At 55.4% G+C, this 23,757-nt stretch overlaps 1 protein-coding gene across 1 annotated transcript in view; it reads left to right on the forward strand.

Annotated features, from left to right (window-relative positions):
* The first annotated feature begins 396 nt into the window (after positions 1-396).
* Positions 397-23,757, forward strand: part of HS3ST6 (heparan sulfate-glucosamine 3-sulfotransferase 6) — a 30,136-nt gene continuing 6,775 nt past the window's right edge. The window contains exon 1 of the mRNA XM_035563384.1: positions 397-767. Within this exon, the coding sequence (XP_035419277.1) occupies positions 397-767 (371 nt within the window). The remainder of the gene's footprint in view (positions 768-23,757) is intronic.

A 23,757-nucleotide genomic window follows, 5' to 3' on the forward strand; every position in this document is an offset into this window, starting at 1 on the left:
AAAGGAAAAAGGGGAAAAAAAAGCAGCGGCTGGGAAATCGCCGCTCCCCGGCGGGGGCTGTCCCGGCGGGGTCTCTGCCCTCCCCGGGGGCTCCCCACGCGTGAGCCCCGTCCCCGGGCGGGGCCGCCCCACGCGCGCTCCCGCCTCCTCCCCGCGGGTGGGCGCGGGGGGCGGTGCGCGGAGGGCGGGAGGGGAGGGCTGGGACGGGCCGGGGGGGCGCGGAGCAGCGCGCAGGGGGGGCGCGGAGCGGAGCGGGGCCGAGCCGAGCCGAGCCGAGCCGTGCCGGGCAGGGCAGGGCAGGGCAGGGCAGGGCAGAGCGGCCGCACGGGATGCGCTGCCCGGCGGGGCGGCGGCGGCGGCGGCGGCGGGGGCGGGCTGCGCCGGGAGCGGCCCCCGATGGGATGTAGCGGGCGGCTGCTGGGACCCGTCGGGGGGCGCCGCGCCTCGCTGCTCCTCACCATGATCCTCTTCTTCACCTACTTCTTCTACTGCCTGCCCGGGCCCTGCGAACCGCTGCCCCCCGCCCTGCTGCTGCCGCCGCCCGCCGCTCTCCCCGACGGAGCGGCCCCGGGGGCGGCGGGGCCCGGGGGTCCGGGGGCGGCGGGCGGCGGCAGCCGGCGGTTCCCGCAGGCCATCATCGTGGGCGTGAAGAAGGGCGGGACGCGGGCGCTGCTGGAGTTCCTGCGGGTGCACCCCGGGGTGCGCGCCGTGGGCGCCGAGCCGCACTTCTTCGACAGGTGCTACGAGAAGGGGCTGCGCTGGTACAGGTAACGGCCCCCCCCCCCCCCTTCCCCCGAGCCTCGGGAACGGGGGGGTGCGGAGCTGGCCTCGTGTCCCCCCCCCCCTCGGGCAGGTGGCGGAGAGCTGGGCAGCGGGCGCTTGGCTTTTTTTGGTGACCCCCCCCGTTTGCGGTCGTGGCCCTACCGCTTTATTCGCAGCCGTCCCGTGGCTTTCACCCCGCCGACTTCCTCCTTTAGGGAGTTTTTTGGTTTTTTCTTAAATCTCGGTTTCTAAAACTAAAGGGAGCGAGGAGCTCCGCTCGCAGGACCTGACTTGATCCCGGCGGATTTTGGCATTGAAACCTCGAACTGGCGCGGGAAGGGGAAGGGTAAAAGCGTATCACTTGAATTCCCCGGGCTGCTTGTGTCAAAGGGCAGAGCTGTATTGATTCAAGGGAGTTGTTTAGTTTTGAGGGTTTCAATGGAATTGAGCTCTTCGGGCGATAAAGCATCGGAAGAGCAGCTACCGTGCATGTGTTGTCCATTAAACTCCCGTATCGTGGCCAACTCCAAAGTGGCCGGCCAAACCTAGTCGGAGCGCTAAGCCCCTTGAAGCCAGCGAAAGAATCTGGTCCGTTATTTTGAAGACAGTCCAAGAGTACAGATTTATAAAAGCGCCGCGGTGTTCTCGCGAAACATCTGAAAACAATAAAAGGAGTAGCTCTCCCTGTCCTTCCTGCTCCTCCACCGGGCTCCCTCCAAACCCCGCAGGGATACTCCTTCTTACGTGTGCTTAATGGTTCATTATGTTTTGGGGAAGGATGCAGCTTAGCAATGCTCGCCAAAATAATAACCTGTGAAAAATAAGCACGCTTAATGGGAAGCGTAATTTTAGTGGTAATTTTACCTGCAGAGTTTCGGCTCTGTAAGACCACATCTGGACTGTAAAGTTATTGACTTAACACACCTTTAAACGCAGTAAGTAGCACGCTTATTTTTATGACTGTATTAATATTGCTGTGATTTATTAGCTCATTTCTCAGTTCCATATGTATGTGCGGCGCACTAGGAACAATAATGATGATAGCTAATTTTGGGGGGGTGAGGATTACAAGATAGATCTTGCTTGGCAGGATGGGAGTTTAATGACCGCAAGCACGTAATTAAAGTGTGGAAGATCGAGCGCTTTCATATCGTTTGCTGTAGTCCGGTGAGGCATTTGCAGGATGGACCATGGCAAGAGAAGAATAAATAAAACTCACTTTGGGATTGCTGCGTAGGGAGTTTTCAGTGCTCTGAGTGCTCGCAGGGAGCCCGGCCTGGAAGCAGCTAGATGATATAAGATGATTCTCTCTGTATGGCTATGGTAAATTTGGAGAAACAGAGCAGGGAACATTTTTGGTGCAGCCAAATGCAATGCAGGGAAGCGTACCGTGTGCTGGGAAGCAGTTGCATCCTTTCTAGTCGGGGGAAAAATTATTAGATGTTTTGGTTTAACTCTGCATAGAGCACGTGTGTTTTCAATCATATGCACAACAATTTTTCAGAGTTTCCTCTTTTCCTTGCCTCTCCTGTTTTGTCTTCTTACAAGATCCTGCTATACTGAGGGTTTTTTTTCCCCTTGAAAGCCAGACAGAGCTAAATGTTTAAAGCTGGGGTGTGTTTGGGTGGAGGAAAATAGAAGTTGGACAGAAGTTCAGGTTTTTCCAATGATTATCTCAAAGTGGTGTAAACATTTTTAAAATATTTGAATGTGCTAGGAAACCAAAATTACACCAACTGCTTCTCATGCCAGGATATTTGGCCTGAAGGCACCTGTAGGTCGTTGCTTGTCTTAAGTCAATGTAAGGAGAAAAAAGGGAGAAGAAGGAAAAAACAACAACAACGACAACAAAAACTTAGAAATATTGCCACAGAATTTTCTTTCTTCATAGTTTAATCCCATAGGGATTTTGCTTCTGTGGAAGGAGTATCTTCTTGTGGGTGCCGAGTAGTTTACATTATAATGTAAGTCACTGACTGAAACCATTTGTTCTTACTGGAGCGTTTTATTTTATTTAAATTTGAAATAGCTCAAAACCCTCCTTTTTTTTTTTTTTTAAAGTAGTTCATTTTGCTGGTATGACGAAAATACTCGGTAAAAGCAGCAAGCATCTCATCTGAAATTCCTTGAGTTACTATCGGTTTAGCTAATTATAAGAAGATTAAACACCTTCTCTAGCCTGCAACATAAATTACCTAATGGATAATCCAAGCATGAAGTGAAATTTTATCCTAAAGCAAAACAGTGTTTTAACTTTTTTGGCACTTGGTGCTGCTTAGGGATAAACCCAAATAAAAAGAGAACGGGAGGGATATCCATGGGCGTGCTCCTCTCCTATGCAGCGGCGCTGGGAGCGCGAGCGTCCTGCCGGGGAAGCTGGCGTGGTGCTGTGCCCCTTGCCGCTGGCTGCCCGCCCCTCCACTTTGTGGCAGCGTGGGCAAAGGCAAATGTAAGAACCGAATCTGAGACGTTTCCTGGTGGTATTTCAAAATTCATCACAAGCTTGTGAAGCGGTGCTCGGTGTGATGGCACGGGGCTGATCCTGCCCTTGCTTGCATGGATATAGAAAAGTTGTGCTCGCAGCGGGCTGAGCGGCTGCAGGCTGCCACGGCCATAAACCAAGTGGTGCTTGTGGAGGCTGGGGTCGGAGCTGGGGGCATTTTCTCATTGTGGTGCCCGTGTCAGGGCACAGCTGGGAACCTCCCACTGCCTTCCCAGTTACCAGAACCAGCCTCATTTCCCACTCGGCCGCCCGATGCGGCTGTGCCCGCAACCAGCATCCGTCTGTCCCGCACCTAACTTAGCGCAGCCTCTGCGGTTCTGGTGCTGCTGGCAAAAGGACGTGAGGAAGGGGGGACAAGAGCAGGCGTGGGGCATGAAGGCGGTGCAGGGAATGGTCTTTGCGGATGTGGTTTTGCATGAAAGGAAGTTTGGGGGAATGCACGTTGCGAGCACTCGCTCTGCTGTCGCTCGTACAAAGTTCCCTTGTCTCCGTCCACTGACTCTTTGCAGTGGTAGCAGCTCCATCAGGCAGCTTTGCTCTGTCTTGTACTTCCTTGTATGATTTATGATCTGAGTCCTCTCTTCCCCATCTCCTCTTCCTGTTTTTACCCAATATCTAAAGAAAGCGCCTCACAGCCGGAGGGCTGGGCCAGGGCTCCCGGTGGCCGTTCGCATCGCTGAGCCCAGCGCGCCACACAAAAGCAGCCGTTGGCAGTTGTGCTCCGCGAAACTGCGCTCTGCGTGATGGTGCATGCTGGATTTCATAGGAATTGCAATTCCTCCCTCATTTTCTTCCGCATTGGGGCAGACGTAATAAATCTACCCAGTGTGGGTTTGCTGGTAACAGTTGGCAAATGCCTCCATGTGAGTGTTAAGGCTCGAGCTCCGCAGCGGCGGCACGCAGCTGGGTGGGCATGGCCAGCACTGCCGAGCAGCCCGGCGCTGCGCTCCTCTGCGGCTGGCTGCAACGATTCCTCCTCGGTTTGCCTTTTGACGGGCTGCAGCGCGTGCAGGTCTGCATGCTGGGGGCTGCGGGGGGAGGAACCCTTCATGTGGTTTGTCACGCTCAGCGCTGTGCTTCTGTGCATGCATCGAGCAGCCGATGGGTGCCAGGGCTGCGCAGAGGGCGTCCCAGATTGGGAGCATGTGTGTGCGCCTGGCCGAGGTGGACGGGGAGCAAAAGCTGCCACATGCGATGTTTTCCCCCTTCGAGCCCATTCATGGAAGCTAATAACGTTCTTGAAAGGCGTCCAGGATTTCTTGAGCCGGACTTTGTTATCTCCGGACCTTGCAGCCTTGGAGCCTTTGAGCGGCAGGGAAGGGACGCGGCTCCGGCGCTGCTCTTTTGACTTTTGCTGTGAGTGTTATTGGCAGCTGAAAAGTAGAGCTAAGTAGATGCCTTGAGGGGGTTTTGTGTGTGTTGTGGTTGTACAGACGGATCAAGACACTCTATAGCACAAGCTGTTGAATAAAACCCGGGCGCGGGGGCTACTCGGGAGTCACCAGGCTGCGTTTTGGCACGAAGCTCGGATCCCCTTCCAGGCAGAGCTTTTCACAGGCACATTTAAGAAACACATAGGTGGCAAGAGACAAAGGGATCTTGCGAGGAGTCAGATGGCGATGCACTGAGAGCTGCTCCGGGACATTATCTTTATTCATTGACACCGGCTAATCTGCTCTCCTAATGGACTCGCGTTTCAGCACTCTGCGCCTCAAAGTGGCCCTTGTTTTTCCTTCGTGCGTTTGCAGAAACTCAGTCCTGGAGCTTGCTTCTTGGGTTTACTACTCTGATTTTGTGATCTCTCATTTCTTTTTTTGGTTTTCGTTGCAAAACAGGGCCTTTTTGTATCCGCTTCCTCTGTCCTCACCCCCATGTTTAAAAGATTAAGAGCAATCCTAAAATAAAAAGAAAAAAAAAATGCAGGAAAGCTGAGGAAAAGCTGCAATTTTCTAACTACAAAGAAGATATTTTAATGCTTTATTTGGTGCAAGATAGTTCAGATTTGTCGTTAGATGGAGAAAAACATGTCCACGTGTACGGGGCTCTGTGTCCCTGCTGTATTGCTGGCTGTTGAGGCAATGCTTCAGCCCCAGCTCTGCGCCAAGAGGAGGGAGCAGGCGCTGTGCTAGCAGCAGGATGGGTCGGCCCCGCCACCGCGTGCCCCGTCCCACGGCTGCCTGGCTGCAGCAGCGCGTCGCATGCACCGCGTGATACGCGCAGACTTAGGTCTGCTGCAAAGTGCTTTCACGTGGGATTAAAAATAGCTTGTATTGCCACGATGAGGAATTAACATTTGAAAGCGTTTAAAGCGCTCATAGGCAGCCACCACTGAGGGCAGCGGGGCTGGGCTGGGCTCCTGCTGCCTCGGGAGCTTCTCCTGGCCCACCCTGCGCTGGGCAAGGAGCAGCAGGGACCCCTGGCTACCAGCTCCAGGCCACCGCTGGCCACCAGCTCAGGGCTTTGCTCCCACCCGCATCCTGCTGGAGCCTGTGTGGCGCTGCTCGCTGGTGCGGGCAGGTCTGAGCATCAGGGTTTGAGGCTGCGAGGCTCAGCTCGGGCTGGCTGCTCCGTGCTGTGGAGATAGCGCCAGGCGCAAGCGATTGAAGCTGCGTGTTAGTCTTGGCCCCGGGTTTTCTGATAGACGCTGTGACTCGTGGAGTGTAACGAGTCGTGGTCTTCCCGACTGAGGAATTCTTTCTCTGGTGCTGTCTCTTTTAAGTAAATGGTGGTTTTATATACATGCTGTGCACTGGAGTGTGTAGAAGTAACCCGAGTTTCTAAAAGATTTCAAGTATGCCAGCGTTGCTGTCCCAGGCTGCTTGAATAAATAGATAGGGCTGGGCACCTAGAAATCCTGGAACTGTTTTAAAAAATGAATATTGTATGAATCAGTGTCTTTGAAAAACACTTCCTCGGTCTCGGCCTTTTCCTTGGGTTCCCCAGTTACTCTTTTGTAACCTCAGGGGCTGGACATTTAAGCACATAAATGTGGACATTTTTTATTGCCCCCTTGTAACTCCGGAGAACTTTTGAGGCTGAGTGTAAGAAATTTTCATGGGCAGCAGTGGAAGCGGATGGGTTTCTAGGAGTGCAAGTGCCGAGGGGCTGGAAAAGCATTTGTGGCAATGTGAGGGGCTTGGGGTGCTAATGTGGGGCTTTGGCGGCCTTGGCCACGCTCCAGATGAGGCCAGGGGGCTGCAGGGGCAGCCTGTGCAAGCACCCCTTGCGGGGGGCTGCTGTGCTTCCTACCCACCCTGCTTGGGACAGGCAGGGTCCCCAGGCCCCCATCTGTATTGCAAATTGTCCCCTGTTTTGGCAACTTTGCCTGGAACCCTGTGGCAGCGGCGTGCCCTGCAGCGTGCATCGCGTTGTGCCGACACCCAGCGAAGCGTCGCTCAGCACCACGGGGGTTTCTTCTTAAGAGCATTCTGTTTTTTTTTCTTCCAGATTATTTTTAGACGCGGATTGTGACAGAAGGTGGAAAAGGCCAGGGGGTTTAGGGTGCTTTTATGCAAGGAGAGACTATTACTTAGGGGTGTTCAAAGCTTTTTACCAAACAGTAATTATCGTCCCTGGAGACGGAAGCGGGCAGCTCGCATCCAGTCGAGGAGGGAGTTACAATAGTTAATTGGCAAATATGCTTAAAAGCTTCTTCCTGACCTTTTAAAAAACTTTTCGCTGAAACGGGCTCCGGTAGAGATTGAAAACCTGACTAATGAAAGGCCAGGTTTAATACCAGGACTTAGCTCTAAATGGCTTTTCAAAGGGCTTTGGAAATCCGCCTGCTTACAGAGCTGCTCGGCGGCAGCCCGATGCTCCCGTTTCTTTCCTGCAGGGCCGTGCTCTGCCCCGGCGCGAGAGCCGACACCGGGGACAACGCTCTGCTCCCTGCCAGGGGGTGGCCAAAGGGCTGAGCATCACGGCGGGCTCGGGTTCCTGCAGGCATCCAGCCCCGCAGCAAGAAGCCAGCTGCAGGGTGCCCGGGGTGCTCACAGCCCTCGCAGCTCCAACGCCACCAGCGCCTGTGCGCGGGGGCGTGGCGAGGGGCTGGCGGTGCTGTGGGAGCCCCTGCTCTCCTCCCGCCGCATTTTTCTGGCGCGTTTGTTTATAAATGTATCGAGTGAGGAGAAAAGGGATATTGTGAACAGCTTTCTGCAGGGCTTTGAAAATCGCAGTGGCTGCACGCGAGAAATACATGGCAGCTGTCTGCAGCTGGGCTCAGAGGAGGAGGCCTGATCCTGCACCGCTCTGTTACTGGGGCTCTGCCCAAACTCGCGGGCATCACGCCTCTGGCCTCCCAGTGTGTGGGGCACTGCCCGTGCTGTGCAGGCAGGGACTGGTTTTGCAGCTGGGGTCCCCAACGCACTCTCTGGTCTCTCAGTGTGGCTGCCCAGGACTCAGCACGCTCTCGGTTGCTCACATTTCACGTGCTCACGTTTTGTGGGGATGGTCCTTGGCGAAAAATTTACAGCAGCTAATTCAATTTGGCCTCCTTCTCCCTCCGGGTGGGGACAGCTCGCAGATCACAGGAGTCTAGGCGTCTTCAAAATTATTCATGCATCTCTTAAGTGAGTCACTCTTGATCTGAAGAGTCATTTGAAATGCAAATGGTGAATATTGCAGTCAATCAGACCACTCTGCTGTCATTGGGGCACGGAGGCAGCGTGTCCAGCTAACCCAGCGTGAACATGCAAGCGATCCCCGTGTACAGGTTGTAAATGCCTGACCCCGAGGACTACTGCTATTTGCGGACCAGAGCGATGACTGTGTGCAGGAAACCCAGGCTTTGCCACGTGCCAGGTGCTGGAGAGCCGGAGACCAAAAAGAGCATCTATCCCTGCTCCAGCGCGCGCTGCTTGCCTGGCAGCCGGGGTTGCCACGAATCGCCCAGCACAGCAGCGCACGAAGCGCTCTGACCAACGCTGCTCACGTCTGAAATGTGGAGCAAAATGTTTGAAATCTGCATCTCCTAACCAGTTGCACTGAACTCCTGCAGCTGGACTCCTCTCAGAGTGATTTTGCAAAAAATGGCACTGGCCCGGCACGGACACGGCTCCGCGTTCCAGCCAGCAGCCCCGCGGTGGCTGGGGGCGGCACGGGAGATCTCAGTGTCAGAAGGAGCTGCGGATTTTAACACAGCAAATTGATTACAGGCAGGAGTGAATTACATTAATACATCCACTTGTCACCGAGGTCTTATTAGTAATCTCCGCTCATTAGTCTGGAGAGAATAAGGATGTGACCTTGTTAAGCATCCTTGCTGCTGGAAGGGCTGGCCACTTTGCTATCGATTTATTGCTTGGTCCCTAAGCAGCGCAAACAGCTCCGTCTTTTCATGCACACCTACGTGCACCCGTGGCTGCACAGGGGGCATTTGGGCGGTCGTGTTGGAGAATTTGTGATCTCGTGCCCGGCCACCACGCGCCCCTTGGGCTGGCCCAGCTGTGAGCTAGCAGCCGCTGTCAGCAGGCACCGCGCTGTGCAGGAGAGGGAGCGGGCGCTGAGTGATGGGAACGCACAGGGAACGTGACGGGTCCTGTCCCCAGGGGCCACATCTCAGCTCTGCCTCCTGCCGGGGTGCAGCGGTGCCAGGGCCATGCTGCCGGAGCCCTCCTGCATCTCCCAGCTGCTCCAGAGCCCACAGCATCCCAGAACCTGGTCCTGGGGGCTGAGCTGCCTGCGCCCGGCCGAGGGCAGGACCTGCTGCTGCTGCTGCTGGTAAAATTAAGCCCTCAGAGCAAAAGCCATGGCACAGCAAGGTGGTGACCAGCTGGGGCCCAGGGGGCAGCGTCCCCTTTCCCTGCTCTAAATGAGGGCGGTGGTGCCAGGAGCCTCTTTTTGTTGCTTCTGCCTCTCTGCACCCACAGGGCAGGACACTGAAATATATCTGCTGTGTGTCTGGTCCAATGTGAGAGTTACATATTTTTACGTAGCTCCTTGGATGCTATTTGGCCATGTGCAGCCAGGTTTTGGGCTGGACCCTAAACCAGCAAGAGCAGCTCCAGCATCTCTCCTAACGTTGGAGCACTTTTCCAGCTGCTGGCGGTGCCCTGAAGGTTTCCCTTGCTTTTCCCTCTGGATGCTTTGCGCTGTGTGCCATGCCACTGTTACCAACCTTGCTTGTGCCATTCAGCTCTCCCATAGCTCCGAGTGGCAGCATACCCTGCTGGCACCCTGACGGGGAAAAACATAAATAACAGTGGAGCCGAAAGAAATCCTCCAATTACTGGGAGCACTTGGGGCTGCCGTGGCGGCTGAAGGGGCTTCCTTCACTGTGCATTGATCAGGGCTCATCAGCACATCCCTCACTGCTGGCACTTGTCGATAGCTGCCGAGGTCCCCGGCCAGCGCAGCTGGGTGCTGCCGGGGCTGCCAGCGCCGTCCCTCCGAGTGACAGCTCCATGGGGGCTCCGTGCGATTGGCACCAGCCGGGGAGGGATGATTATTCTTCAACAAGAGCATCGGCCGCTTCCTCCGGCTGCCTTTATACTGCAGAAAGTCATGTTCCTAAGCCACACAAGCCATGAGGAAAAATTTCAAAGGGTCGCTGCCAAGTGCTTTGGGCTCAGAGTTTAGGTTTTGTTGAGGGAAGGGATCGTTTGTCTCCATGAAAAGCCTGTTTTGGGGGCCGGAAGGGGGTTGAACGTCCCCCGCGGTGTCAGAGACCCAGTGTGACAACCTGCATCCGCTCAGCTGCCGCTGGGATGTGGAGCTACTGCTGGTGCTGGCCCTTCCCAAAGGGGCTGCCGGGCAGGGTCTGGGCTGCTCCCAGCAGGAGGAGGGAGGGGGGCGTCCCCAGGGCCTGATCCTGCTGCAGGGAGGGTGAGTGGTGCTGCCAGGGCAGCATTCTGCATCAAGGTGAGGGAGGGAAGGGCCTGGCTGGGAGCATCCCAGCGCCTGGTCCGGGCAAGGCAGGACCCAGCTGGTGCCACTGGCGCCGAGGTGCCATTGTTGGAGAGGGGCTGATTGCTTCTCATCCCCAGGCATGAAACGCAGCCTGGTTCTTGCCCGGGCTGTTGGAGACCCCAGGGGCATCCCTGGCCCCAGGCACCCTGGCAGTGGGATGCTGGAGGTGGTGGCTGGCTCCTTGCACCAGCGGGTCCCTGAGCGCTGCCGCCTGATTTCCTGGTGCGGAGCTGGGCGCCGTGGAGCCCAGCTGCCTCGTCCTTGCCTGCAGCGCTCTTCGGTTTGAGCTGCTCTTGTTCCGTGGGTCACAAGGGACTGCCTTGTTCAGTTCTGGTCTTGTGTATATTCCAAATTAATATTCCTCCACTTCAGAGTGTATTGGGAAGTGTGCAAGGGCAGGACAGACCAGGGCTCTCTCTAAGGTCTCTATCGCATAAAAGGTTTGTAGAACTTGAACTACAGAGTGTGAAACTTGAGCAAGTGATTAATAGCATAAAGCAATTTAGCATAAAACATTCTGTTAGGGCAAGATCTCTTCTAAACCTGTTTCTAGGCAAATGTTAATTAAAATAAAAGGAGCTTAAGGCTGACTTTATGTGCTAGTCGCATCAAGGGCTGCCTTTAGCCCATCTGAAAACAGCCCTCAAAGCTTTGCTTCAAGTGAAGTTGGAGGTAAGTTCATGACAGAAAGAAGTACCATTAAAGCCATAGCTCCTGGAGTCATAGGATGGGGGAGAGCCTCAGTTCTTCCCTGAAGTGAGTGTGTCCTGAAGGTGAGAAACACGAGGGCTCAGGAACCAGAAGAAAGCTGTAAAGGACCGTAGTCTGTACGTATGTGCAAACTTGTGTTTGAAGACAATCCCATAAATCTTGGAACATGAGCTGTGACTGAGCTGAAGTTGCTTAGCGTTCTCACCTACAGCAGCACCTCTGCAGTTATTTCATGCAGTTACGAAGCCATCCAGAGACAGCTTACAAGCCCAAGATGAGCGCTAGCGACCAGTGGCTCCACCATGCTTTGTGCCTCTCTGTGGAGCAGGAGCGAGCGGTTCGGAGCAGCGCAGTGCTGGATGGTGGTGGAAGGTCCTGAACAGGCCTCGCAGAGGCACACGGCTTCTGCAACTCCTCCTCGTCGCCTGGGGTTTGAGGAGGACGCTGGACGCAGAAGGGGGAGGCTGCCGGGGCAGGGGCTGGGTGCTGTGGCCGCAGGGCCCTGCACCGGCTGAGCTGCCTCGTCCCCGAAGGCTGTTGGCGAAAAGGCACCGCACGTGCTGCACATTAGTTCCCCAAGTCACCGTGCAGGACATAGAGGAACAACTTTAAAGAACAAGTAAAACTGTTGCCACTTCAAAACTAGTCTCAGAATTGATGCCAGGACTCCAACAGACCGATGCTCCTTTATTCTCCTTTTAATTAATTCCTTTGCCTCCAGTGAATTTCCATCTTTTATTTCTGCTGCAATCAAAGGGCTGCGAGCAGCAAGGCTCACATTAGGAACAGACTGATCCAACCTTTTTTTAATCTTCCCGTATCAGTTACTTGTCTCTTTCTTGCACTGCCACGATGCATCTGAAGCACATATGCCAGGAGATGACTTGCTGAAGGAGAGATGGGGCACGAAAAGCCCCGTAGCTGCAGTTTGCTCCCAGCGGGTCTCCTTTGCTGGCAGTTTTTGTATGGCAGCAAGGAGTGAGAGGCCAGATAAGCTTGCTCGGATACACAAATGAGCAATTACGTGGTCACCTGAGAAGTGCCTGATGATTTATGGTGTTATTAAAAGGTGATGGTAAGAGTAGAAAAGATGTGTAACATCTGCATTGAAACCCCCAGCTCTGACCCTCGCACCCCAGATACCAACATATTAAATATCCAAACAGGCATTCGAGCCTGCAGATCGCTCTGACAGAGATCCCTGCACATCTGGTAACACTTGGCCTGATACCCAAGCCCCTGGACAGTGTGTGAGCAAAAGTAATTCACTCCTTGCCCTGCTGTGGGCTCGAAGAGCACTGTTCCTGCTGGAGGGGTGGCCTTCAGGGAAGCCTCGTGAAGGAGGAATGTGCAGGCACTGCTGGCGTGGCGGTGGCATCCCATGAAGACGAAGAAGTGCTTGGCTGCAGGACAAGAGGCCTGGCGCAGGTGGCAGGAGAGCTGGGGCTGCCGTGCGGGTGTCTGTCAGCAAGCGAGGCCTGGTCTCAGCCAGCAGCTCCATCTCCTTGCTGGGCAGGGAGCAGTGGTGGCTGCAGCTCCAAAACAGCCCCTGTGGCTCGTGGGTCTGAGCAGACGTCCCTGAGCACGCTGTGGGGACTCCTCTTGCCCTCCAAAGACTGTAGTGGCCAGGGCCGCGATGGGCTTGGGCAGTGGGAGCCTGCAGTTGCTGGCGCTGCCCTGTGGTGCCACAGGCCTCCTTGTCCCTTTCCATCCGTTGTTTGCACTTCTGGCTTCTGATCCCCCTGGACACGTCTTCTGCTTGTTACAGGGAAGAAATCATGGCTGGAAGTGAGAGGTCCAAACGGTGGGCTGATCAGAGAAGATGTTCTGTGGGGCTACACCTAGCAGGGGCGGCCTGGGCACGCTGTTGCACTTGTTAGTGTGCTGCAGGGCCTGCATGTAGGGTGGGTGGTTGGGCAGCAGGGCAGTGCATGTCCGTGCTTTGGCATAAGCAGGCGGTGATGTCCCCAAGGAGAATGGCACAGGAACCTTCATGGGCTCTGCTTCTCTACACCTGCTGCCAGACTTGGTGCTGCGGGCTTCAGGGGGCTGCTGCTGCTTGGCACAAGTGGGGTTTCCAACTCAAAACTCCATCTCAGGCTGCCAAGGCTGCCTTGTTTTTGTGCAAACATTGATTTTTGGGTACAAGTGGGAGAAATGTGCTGGTGGAAGTGGCTGTGATGGGCATGTTCACTTGTTAGGAGCCCGCACTGTGTGTGGAACGCACAGCCTGTGCTTTGTGCTGTGCTGACAGCGAGCAGGATGGAGGATGCACATGTTTTCAGAGCACAGGGGAGAGCTGGCAGTTGTGGGGATAAAAGCAGCATATGTCTGATTGAATAAATGGAGAAATGCAGGCCAGATGGCTGGAAATGCTAGGAACTGTTTAATAATTTCTAAACTCTTTGCTCTCTAGAGCAAGATTACGGGCACTTGCAGTCTTTTCCTCTCTGCTCAATTTGCCTCCTGTGCTGGCTGCATTACTCTTGGCTTCACGTAGAACATTTAATATTGTTTGTGACCTTCACAAATTTATGGAATTATTATCTGGGGTATAACCTCTGAGCATCTTTCAGGGAGCAGCCAGTGATTTGTGAGGGTGTCTCCTCCGTGCCTGGGAGGTGGAGCTTTGGAAATGCCTCGTGGCTCCCCGATCCCATGTACATTAACGGGTCCAAAACCAGCTCAGCAGTGCCTGGGGGGCATCCTGCATCCAATTCACGCCGACCTGGCTGGGTTGAAGTCAGGCTCTGGAGCAGCAGCCCCAAACACTGAAGTCGCAGGAGCTGTGCCTAGGACAAGCAGGCGCTGTTCCAGCTGCCGCACGGGAGCAGAGCTGGCTCTGGTACTCGCTGCCTCTCCTCTGGCTCCTACCAAACGCGTGACCCAACAGAGGAGCTTGGCTCAAACCGATCACATCGCAGCCATCGTCTTTCCTGGGAGGGGGTTGGAAACTGTCTCTTACCAGGTGCCATCTCCCTGGCACTGGCTGAACCACACATTATGTGGGGAAAGGGAGGAGGGGGGATGTGTTTGGAGGGCTTTGGAGATGAAGGTGCTCACTGTGCTCCTGGGGATGGGTCCTCGGGACCCACTGAGTCACTTTCTTACTAGCAGGGGGATGAAGTAGTGCAGGAGGTGGATGGGGGGGGGGTGTGTGCAAGGACAGGAACCTGCCTCCTGGTCCCTGCTGTGAGGTTAGCCACTGGTTGGCTCCCTGGGTTTCCAAGTAGATCCTGAGGTGCCAAAATGAGATGGAAAGATGCTGACCGAGCAGTATTGCTGACAGGACCAGGAGAGGAGACATTGCAGCATGGAGTGGAGCTGTGCTCTGCCACGGGCAGCAGCCAGCTCTACAGGTGGTGGAGCCCTGCACTGTGCCCTGCGCAGCAGCCCAGGTGTGCCGCTGGTGCTGAGCACAGAAGGGGACCCAGCTTGTCCCCACACATATGCCACTGCAGGTGTGTTTCCCTATGGTGCTGGTCTCCAGGTGAGAGGTGCTGGGGTGAGGCAGGAGCTGCAGGTTCAGTCCGGGTCACTGTACAGTTTGCTTTGTTGTGGTCAAAAGCCCCATTTTCTCCAAAGCAGGATTTTGCTTTTATTTATTTATTTATTTTTAACAAATTAAGAAAGTAAAGAACTTCTGAGGAAAACCTTGAATTTAGTGTTTCAAAACCAGGAAGTTTTTGAGCAGAAAACTGACTTTTGTGTTTCAGGGGAACACTGATCTTTTTACTGCCTCAGTACCTTGTAATCGTCTGCAGAGTTTCTCTGTGGCCACTTGTAAAAGTAGTTGTATTTTTGCTAAAACACTTGTTACTTTGGGCCTGTGGAACTGGTGCAGAGCCCCAGCTTGTCTGCGCAGGGCCAGATCCGGCCCCTGGAAGAGGGGTGTGCTCCTCCCGCTGCAGAGGGGAGAAACTGGGATCGTGGGGTGATGGCGATTTAAAAAATAATAAGTCCTAGTGTTCCATGAGGTGAAGAGCATGATAGGAACAGAAACTGCAATTCTAATAAGGTGGAAACCTGAAGTATTCCAAAAATAATGCAGGTTGCAGTTCTTGAAGGAACTTCCTTTCCTTGCGCAACTTGAGGGAGAAAAAAAACAACATATAAACCGTGTTTCAAGGAAAATGAAATGCAAATAAGAAAAAAACAAATTTGAGTTCTTTTTTTTTTTTTTTTTTCAAGCACAGCTCCATTCAACATTTTAAGAGTCAAGGGATTTAGGGATCTGGAGAGAGCATCAATGTTTTTTGGTAACAAGTACAAACTGTAGTGGGTTGTAAGACTTCAGAAGCTGTTTCTGATTAGTATCTTTTCTTTTGACAACTTCTTTTCTTTTCAGAAGAAAAAAAAAAGAAAGGAAAGGGTTTTTGTAACACAGTTGGGTTAGAGATGGGGGAAAATCTGTTTAAAATATGCAGGAACCTGAAAGAAAATCTTGAGTGAATAATAAGTTTAACTGACCTTAAAATATCCCATTGCCATGAGGGATTTGAGAGTAACACTTCAAATGGATTTTTGATGAGGCTCTCTAGGCTGTGGGGAATTGAACGTTTTACCCAACACGTTTCTGAGCTAAATTTTCATGATAACTAAGAGAAACTATTCTGAAATGCCTAAAGAAGTTTTTGTCTTGTTTTGTGTTGCTTTGTGGTGTGTTTTTTTTTGTTGTTTTGTTTGTATTGTTTTTCCTTTAAAGCTACTGACAGAACAAGGAAAATCAATTTACAGTAAGGCGACTTTTCCAAACTGCTTTTTCACCGGGCTCAGTTTCATGCTGGAGCAGGATGTGTCCCGGCAGTGGGTGCTGTACTGGGTGCATCCTGCTCAGCTCTCAGCCCGGCTTCGCCTCTGAGCCAGGAGCTGCGGGGCTGCAGCTCCGTGCCCAAGGTGCTCTGTCCGGGTCTATCTGTCCGTCCGTCCATCCGAGGACAAAGCAGGGGATGGAAACCTGGAGCTGAGCGACTGCAAACGGGTCTGTCTCGGGGCTGAGCGCTGCCTGTCCCTTTGTCTGTCCGTCTCTCCCTGCAGGCCTTGGCGCTGCATGTCCTGGGGCTCTGCATGCCCAGCGCTGGGGTACGGGATCGACCTGCATCGGGTTTGTCTGTACGCTCCGTCCCCGTGCTGCAAGTCCCAGATTGTGCCTATCCCACGGTGCTGCTGCCACCAGAGCCCAGCACCATCCAAATTGCCCACTGCGAGCCTGCTCTGCCCGGCCCTGAGCCAGGAGGGGCCTCTGGCGCATGAGGATAAATTATTGTCTTTGCTGATAATTATTATCACTGCTGATAAATTGAGGTGTGACAACTGCAGGCTCTGAGCGAAGAGCTGAGCACTTGTGGAGCACCCCGCAGTGCCCGTGCCCCTCCAGCCCTGTCCTGGGGAGATGCCTTATTTACGGGCAGCTCGGATGTTGCAAAAAACAAATAACAAAAAACAAAAACAAAAACAAAAACAGGGAGGTCAATGTGTGCTGTGTGCTGGCCTTTGGGAAGGTTTTCAAACTTAGAAATAAAAGTCAGCCCCTCGCTTCCTGGAAGCACGTAAAAATTGATGGCTGGAAGCAGGCCAAGTGAAATGAAATACGCGTTATTGTCCCTGCACCAGTGGAAAAGGCTGGGCAGGATTTGCTCCTCTCCTCTATGGGGGCCAAATGAATAGCAGCTTTCTGCTGCTGACAGCTTGCTGCGCTTCAGCCCTCGCTGCTCCGCTGGCCACCGGCTTCTGAAGGCTTAAGACTGTCTTGAGTACACATGATGGCACATAATAACTCGGGAGCAAATAATGTAGCCTTTGAATTCCTGTGCCGCTGGAGGTTCCCTCTTCCCAAAGCTTTGTGGGCTGTGAAGAAATGCCCTTTCTTTGCTGCTGCTCCTCTGCCCAGGGGTGAGGGCCGGGCGAGTCCATCCTGCTCGCACGTGTTGTCGCTGCTGATGGAGATGGTGTTGTGCCCTGCTGCCAGGTCTGCTCCTGCCCAGGGCTGGTCCCGCAGGGCTGGGCAGAGCTGCGGTGCTCCTGGGGACCATGACAGCACGAGGACACGGGGCTGGGCGTGCTGGGATGCTCGTCCGAGTCTTGTGCGTGGGATGAGGCCAGCAAAGCGCATTCCTGGTGGTGTTTTCCTGATGGGGCCGTGCTGGAGCTGCCTTTCCCCGAGCCAAGGGCAGCTGTCAGGGTCATGGCTCCTGCTTGGCCGCAGCTTTTCCTGGAAATGTGTAAAATTCCTAGTTTTGATCCTTCTCCATCAAATCAGATTGGAATGGGCCGGTGGGATCAGACGCGGCCGGGGGAAGACCAGCAGACAGGCGGGCGGATAGGCAGACAGACCGTGTGATTGCTTAAGCCACATTTCCTTAGGAAGCCAGGCTAAAAATAATAAAAATCCAGTCCTTTCCCACAAACAGCTCCGGTTGCCACAAACTGATGCTTTTCCAGTGCCGAAATGCTTTGTGAGAGAATTCCCAGTTGTTCCCGGGGAAGGGAGGACGTGGGGAGGGCCAAGAGCCTGGCTCCACTGCTGGGGTCTGGTGGAGCCCCCAGGCCCCATTGCTGGGCTGGTTTGGGATGGCAGGGGACCTGCAAATAGCCTGGCTGGGAGGGCAGGGATTTCCTGCACTGGGGACCAGCAGGACCCCCCCAGTGCCAGACGAGAGGGACGGATGCAGCCCGGGGGGCACCAGAGCCACCCCTGTGGGCTTGGCTGCCTTTCTGAGGCTTCTCCAAGGAGGGAGCGGTTGTTGGCACACGTGGGACGGGCTGCAGGTGGGTGAGAAAAGTCCCGTGGATGCAGGGAAAAGGCTCAACAGCTTGCGAGGGAGGGGAGCCCTTGGGCAGCCCCTCGGGGCTGGTTCCCCCTTCCTTTCGGTGGATGCTGCAGGTGGGTGATGTGGGATGCCCCTTGTCCCCGGCACGGCCCCGCATGGCACTGCTGCGCTCGGGGCGAAGCTCGCCTGCGCTCCTTGCCAGGAAACGGGGCTTTTTCTGATAGTAAAAAACAACAAAAAAAAAAGAGCTAAATTTGTTTCCCATCTTCCCCGAGGCTGTATTACAAATTTGACACAGATGGGGATTTTTTTTGTTGTTGTTTTTTCATTTTTGTGGAAAATTGGATACGTTTTCCATCGCAACAAGAGCTTTTCTGTGGCAGCATGACAACGTTCTGCCCGAGAGCAGCACCAAGCAGCCCGGATGGGATTGTTTGTCGCTGACAGAGGCGGGGAGGGGACACGAGCCCCTCGAGCCCTGAGCTGTTGCGAACCCTCGCACAGGTAGCGCGGGCTCTGCAGGGCGCAGGGTCTGCCTGGGTGCAGGGTCAGTGACTGTTACGGGGTGAGGGCTTAACTCAAAGCTTCCCTTGTTGAACCCACAGCCAGGGCCAGAGGCTCCAACCCGCAGCACCGGTGCCCTTCTCACAAACAGGGAGGATGCAGCAGCCACGCCATCGCCTGCTCGAGGTGTCGGGGACATCACTGGGGAGACGCCTCGGGGGGCACCGCCGCATCTCTGTGCACCCCCTGCCTGTGCACAGCTGCGGCATTGCTGTCTCCCCCCATGGGCAAGCAGCCCCGGTTCCCCGCACCGCAGCCGCTCGCGGGGCTGCTCCCACACCTGCTCCGTGCCCCATCGAGAGCCGGAGCCGCAGCTGGTGCCGCTCACCTGCCAGCTACCGAACCCAGCCTGGCGGTGGGCACGGCGGACCCGCGGAGATGTGTGTAACCCAGGTAATTGCACCAATATGGTGCCCTTCCTCCCTTGGGCCGAGTCCTACAGCTCGGGCTCTGGTTTGGGCTGTGGAAGCTGCTGGCAGCAGCACCCGGCTGTTGTGGTGTCCTGGCTTCCTGCCCCGTCCTGCTGCCCGTCGCCGCCGGGGACGGGGGTCCAGTGGCAGATGGGTTTGGGGCACGCAGTCCCTTGTGCGCGGGGATGCTCGCCAGCAAGCTGGGGATGCAGAGGGCCGGGAGACGTGGAAGCACAGGGCAAAGCGAGGCACCAGCTCAGCTTCTGCTTCAAAACCCAACGCAGCGCTCGGTGTTGTTCTCAGGAAGGCCGGGGCGGCTGCCTGCAGGAGATCACCTTCCTGGGGGGATTTGGGTGCTCAGGTACCGGCGATCTCAGTGAGCGTTAGGTTCCCAAATACCTTTGTGGATCTGGCCAAACGAGCTTAAAACTGTCGCGGGAAACTTTCCCGATGGATCCCAAAGGCTTCGCCGCAGACCTCAGGCCTGGCTGCGGTCCAGGAGCGAGGACTGATTTATGTTTTCGTAGGTAGAAACGAGACAGTTCTGGATGCGTTTCAGAATGGCTGGCGGTTAGCTTGAACCTGCAGCTTCGAACAGGACCAGCGCTTGTTCAGCAGCGGGAAGCCAAGCCAGGAAAGCATTTCCGCAGAAGTCTCCGTGGAGTGGAACCGGTGGAGTTGCCACGTGCAAAACTGGCACACTGGTGGTGGGAGGGCATCGGTCCTATGGCAGCGGGCAGGCTCTTGCCTCACTGATAGCTTCTTTGACTTCTAACTCGTCACATCCCACTGCTGCAGTTCTAGACCGGATGCTGAAGGTGCTGTGGGCAGTGTAATTGTATGAAAATCACATTAGTTAAAGCAATTGAATTTGCTCAGTTTAAAATACAGATGGTGTGAGCAGCTTTTACTGCTTATGGTTTACCTATTGGAGTAGGACCCAGGGTCCTCGGTCAGGGAGTGCAGGTTTCACGCAGAGCCCGTAAGATCGTGCCATGGGCTTCCAAGCCCTGGGGAAGCCCTGGACTGGCGCGGATGTGTTCTGAGCCCCTGGTCCTGTGTCACGGAAAAGAGCTGCTGTCCGTGGCTGGGTGAGGAGCGAGATGGGCCCGTCACTGCCGTGCTCCCTGGCCACGAGCCTCTGCGCACCCACCCGGGTTGTTTCCCCCTGGCTTTTTGTGCACGCAGCGGTTCCCAGCTGCAGGCTGGCCTGGCCTCCCTTTGGCATTAGGAGGGAACCTGCTGAAGAGGCAGGTCTTGTGGGTTTTTTTTTTGTCTTTTTTTTTTTTTTTTTAACCCTGAACGTAGCTTCCAAGCAGCCTTCCCCACACCACCCACTGCGTTAAAAAATATAAAGCTGGCTCTGTCCCTTGGCCAAATCTGACAGCTTTTCCACACCAGATTAGCTAACCCATCTCCGTAGCCTGCTCATGTTTCATGGAGCAGTTTCATCCCTAGGAGGAGAACGCCTGCCTGCGCCGTGCTCTGCACGGGGACCGGGGATGCTGCCCCTGCGTCCCGTGTGCGGGGCTGCACCTGCGGCCACCTGCACATTTCTTTTATCCTTATTTTCCCTGCCAATGCTCACATTTCTGGGTAGTCCCAGGGCATGCTCCCCACCTGCAGTGGCTGGCGATGAGATGCAGGGCCCTGCAGGACGGGGGCTGCTCGTGGCTGGAGATGCTGTCCTCCCCACACCCCCTGTCCCCATCCGATGCTCAGCAGTGTCACAGTGAGGGTTGCGTGTGCTGCAGGTGGCCCTACGCTGTCCCAAAGCTGCCCAGAGAGGAGCTGACAGCATCTCGGGGAGACCTCAGTGAGGGTTGTTCTCCATCCCTTCTGCCCACAGCATTTTCCTCGTGCTGCCTTGGCCTGGCTGTGGTCTTGCACCGCTGCCCAGCCCTGGCCATCGCTTCCCTGGATGCTGTGGTCCGGAGGCTGCCTCGGGCGGGTGGATCTGTGCCATACCACGGCGGGCTGTGGCCACTTAGTTACTCAGAAATGCATTCATTGTGCTCTACCGAGCATTGACTCGCTGATTGCAACAGAACCCGGTGGCCCTGGTGCAGAGCCTCCGCTCTCTGCTCGGGTCCAGAGTTCCCATTTCTATCCATGTAAAAGGGGAAATTAAAAATAAATAAGCGCTGGGCTCAGTTATGTTCATGCCATGCTCCCCGTGCCCCCCCAGCTGTGCAGGAGGTGCAGGTGCACGGGGGAAGAGCACCCAGCACCCTTCCCAGCCCCAGCGGGGCCGCGGGGCGCACAGCGCCGGATGGGGCGGCAGCGCCGGCCAGCCCCATGCTGAGATCAAATAAACACGAAGGCAGCGAAATTATTCATGGCTCTGGGGACTTCTCTTGATGCCTCGTCAGCATCTGCTGATCAAATCAAAGCATCTGTCGGTGCAGCGGCCGGCAGGAAGGTCTCGCTCTGGCAGACACGTGTGAATTCCTCCTTTCTTCCTCCCTCGCCTGTGCTCCCGCTGGTCCCACACCTGCGGCGATGCCGGGGCCGCGGAGGGAGCCGTGGTGGACGCACCCTGTGCTGCTGCGGGACGGGCACACCCGGCACATTTGAGGATTTTGCCCGTTTTTTGTCCCGCTGTTGCAGCTGCTCAGTGAGGCTCGTGGGCGTGCAGTGCCCCAAGGCCCCGCAGGCAGAATTGCAAAATTATAGGGAAATCAGCGTGGTTTTTTTTGTCTTTCCCCTCCCAAGGGCAGCTGATGCTGCAGGGAGAGGTTAACCCATGAGCGGTGCTGTGGGAGGGATGCGCTCCCCTCTGTTTTTTCACTGCGTGCCGGGGGCTGGCTCTTGGTGCACGCCTGCTTTCCTTTCACCTGCTTTGGCATCAGGATGCTGGGGAATTCCTGTTTATGTGGGAGCTGCCGGCCCTGTCCTGGGCTACCTGGCAGGAGCTGGGGTGCAAGCAGGACTCAGGCGGGAGACACGAGCCGTGCAACTTTAAAGCTGAAAAACTGAGATTTTGTGGTCTTTTTATTTCCTTCCTGAAACCAGGAAGGATCAGCCCATTGCTGCAAGAGGATACTTTAGTCAAAACTGATATGTGCGTTATTTTATTTGTAATTGTAAGCAAAGATTTTGTAAACTCTGGCTGTGCTTTGCCCATCTGGGGTGCGTGCCCCCCCCTGCACTTCGTGCTGCCCTCCTGCTCTCCCCTGGGCGTCTCACGGTGGTGATGCACAGCCCCAAGCCTGGCAGCCCCGCCGAGTTTTAAGAGGAAATTTTCCTTATTTATTGGAGCGCCCAAGGACCCGGTTACCGGAGGTATAAGATTTGTCACCGGTGCCTCCGCTCAGTTTGCAGCAGAGCATAATTTTTGTTTCGCTGCTCTCAGACGGCCCGTCGGGTATCTTCAGCGGGTCGTAAAACATAAGATGCACGGCCAGGGGAGAGCGTATTTAAACGGCTGATTTCACCGAAAGGTGTAATAATCTGCTGGATTACTTGCTGGGGTAGCTGCAGGAAAATTTACTGCCTTGGAAAGAGATTACCAGCAGCCGCTGCAGGCAGCGGATTTCTTCCTTTTCTGCTATAAAGGGAAGGAAGCTTTTCATTGAATTCCTGCTGGTTGTGCCCGTGAGCGATGCTTCCCCTCCCGCAGTTACACTGGGTCAGCTCGCCGAACTCTGAAGGGAAGAAAACAATGTGGGCAATGCCTGATATTGCTGTTATCTCCTCTCTCGGGTGTTAGAGGGCAATTCCAGCCTGGCACAGCGAGGCGCTGCCTGCTGGGAGCTGTGGGGACCCTGCAGGACCTGGGGCGCCTGGTGCTGAGCACCCTGGTGCTGTGCTGCTGGAACGAGCTCTGCGCTGATTGCACCAGGGATAGCAAGCAGAGACCGAGGCCCCGATCTTCGCCTTCTGCGAGAGGGGAGAAAACCCGTTCCTGAGGGTCTGCACCTCCCCGTCCTTGCAGAAGGCAGAGCGAGAGCACCGTCCCGTGCCTGAGCTCAGCACCATTCGTGGGCTGAGTTTGCAAATCTCTTGTCATGCCCCAAACTGTACGCTGCAGGGATGGGGCTGTGGGGCGGTGGGGGGCGTGTGGAGGGGTTGTTTTTGTTTTATTTCATTCCCCTGCAAGGGAGGAGGGCCGTGGCGGGCCCAGGCAGCTAACCCCTTTAATTGTGTGCAATGAAGGCTGACAGTGGCGAGGCTCGGCCTTTAAAAGGGGTACTGAACCTTTAATTCCTGAATAAATCATCTCCAGTCTGCTGCTCCTTCATCTGCAAGCTGTTTGAGCGCGGGTACACATATTCACTGCTGGGCAGGGTCATTTGGAGATCAGAGCCCTCGGCTGACCCGGGTCACAGGCAAGACACCTGCCGCCGGCCGTCCCTGCGCCCCCGGGGCCGGGAATCAAAGGGGCGCGGGGAGCCAGCCGCCGGGGAGGGCTCTAATTGCGGCGCTGCGGCCGCGCTTCGCTCCGGAGGGAGCCCGCAGCATCCCCGCTCCCCGTGCAGGTGACCTGCCTGCCCGCTCTTTCTGGAGGTGTTTTTCTGGGGGGGGGGATTCCTGTTGCTATTCTGTTTTTCACCCGCTGTAACTGTAAAAGTGGGTTCAGCTGCTTTGGCACTGGTGGATGTTCAATAGGCGTCTTTGCTCACTGCACGTGAAGTGCCGCAGGGAACGGAGGAGCTTTTTCCTCCTGGTCTCTCTCCAGTCGTGGCACCTGCGGGCTGCAGGCGTCCCCGTGCTGCTGTGGCACTGCAGGACCCTGCCCGGGGCGGCGCTGCTGGATCCTCGTCCCCGTCCGGCCAGCTCGCAGTGCTTGTCTGGTGTATGTGCAGGAGCACGTGTGTGTGCAAGCAGCCAGGCTTGCGAGCAGGAGCGATTGTTTTGGGGCACCCCGTGCAGCACCCCCTGCCCACCCTGCGCTGAGCGGCCTCATCCAGCACTGCCGCTCTGGGGCCAGAGCTGCGCTCGCATTGTCTCTGGTTTCTGCTCTCCATAATGGTATGCGTTGGGTGTATTCACCAGTAGCCCTTTTGGCCTTAATGACCCTGCTGGAATAACCACGGAAAGAAAACACCGTAATCGCTCAAAAACCTTCAGGCCTTCGAGCTGCCCATAATTGCAATTCCCAGCCATAAACATGAGCGTGGTCCCAGTG

This window comes from Cygnus atratus, chromosome 15, assembly GCF_013377495.2.
Source record: "Cygnus atratus isolate AKBS03 ecotype Queensland, Australia chromosome 15, CAtr_DNAZoo_HiC_assembly, whole genome shotgun sequence".
NCBI lineage: Eukaryota > Metazoa > Chordata > Aves > Anseriformes > Anatidae > Cygnus > Cygnus atratus.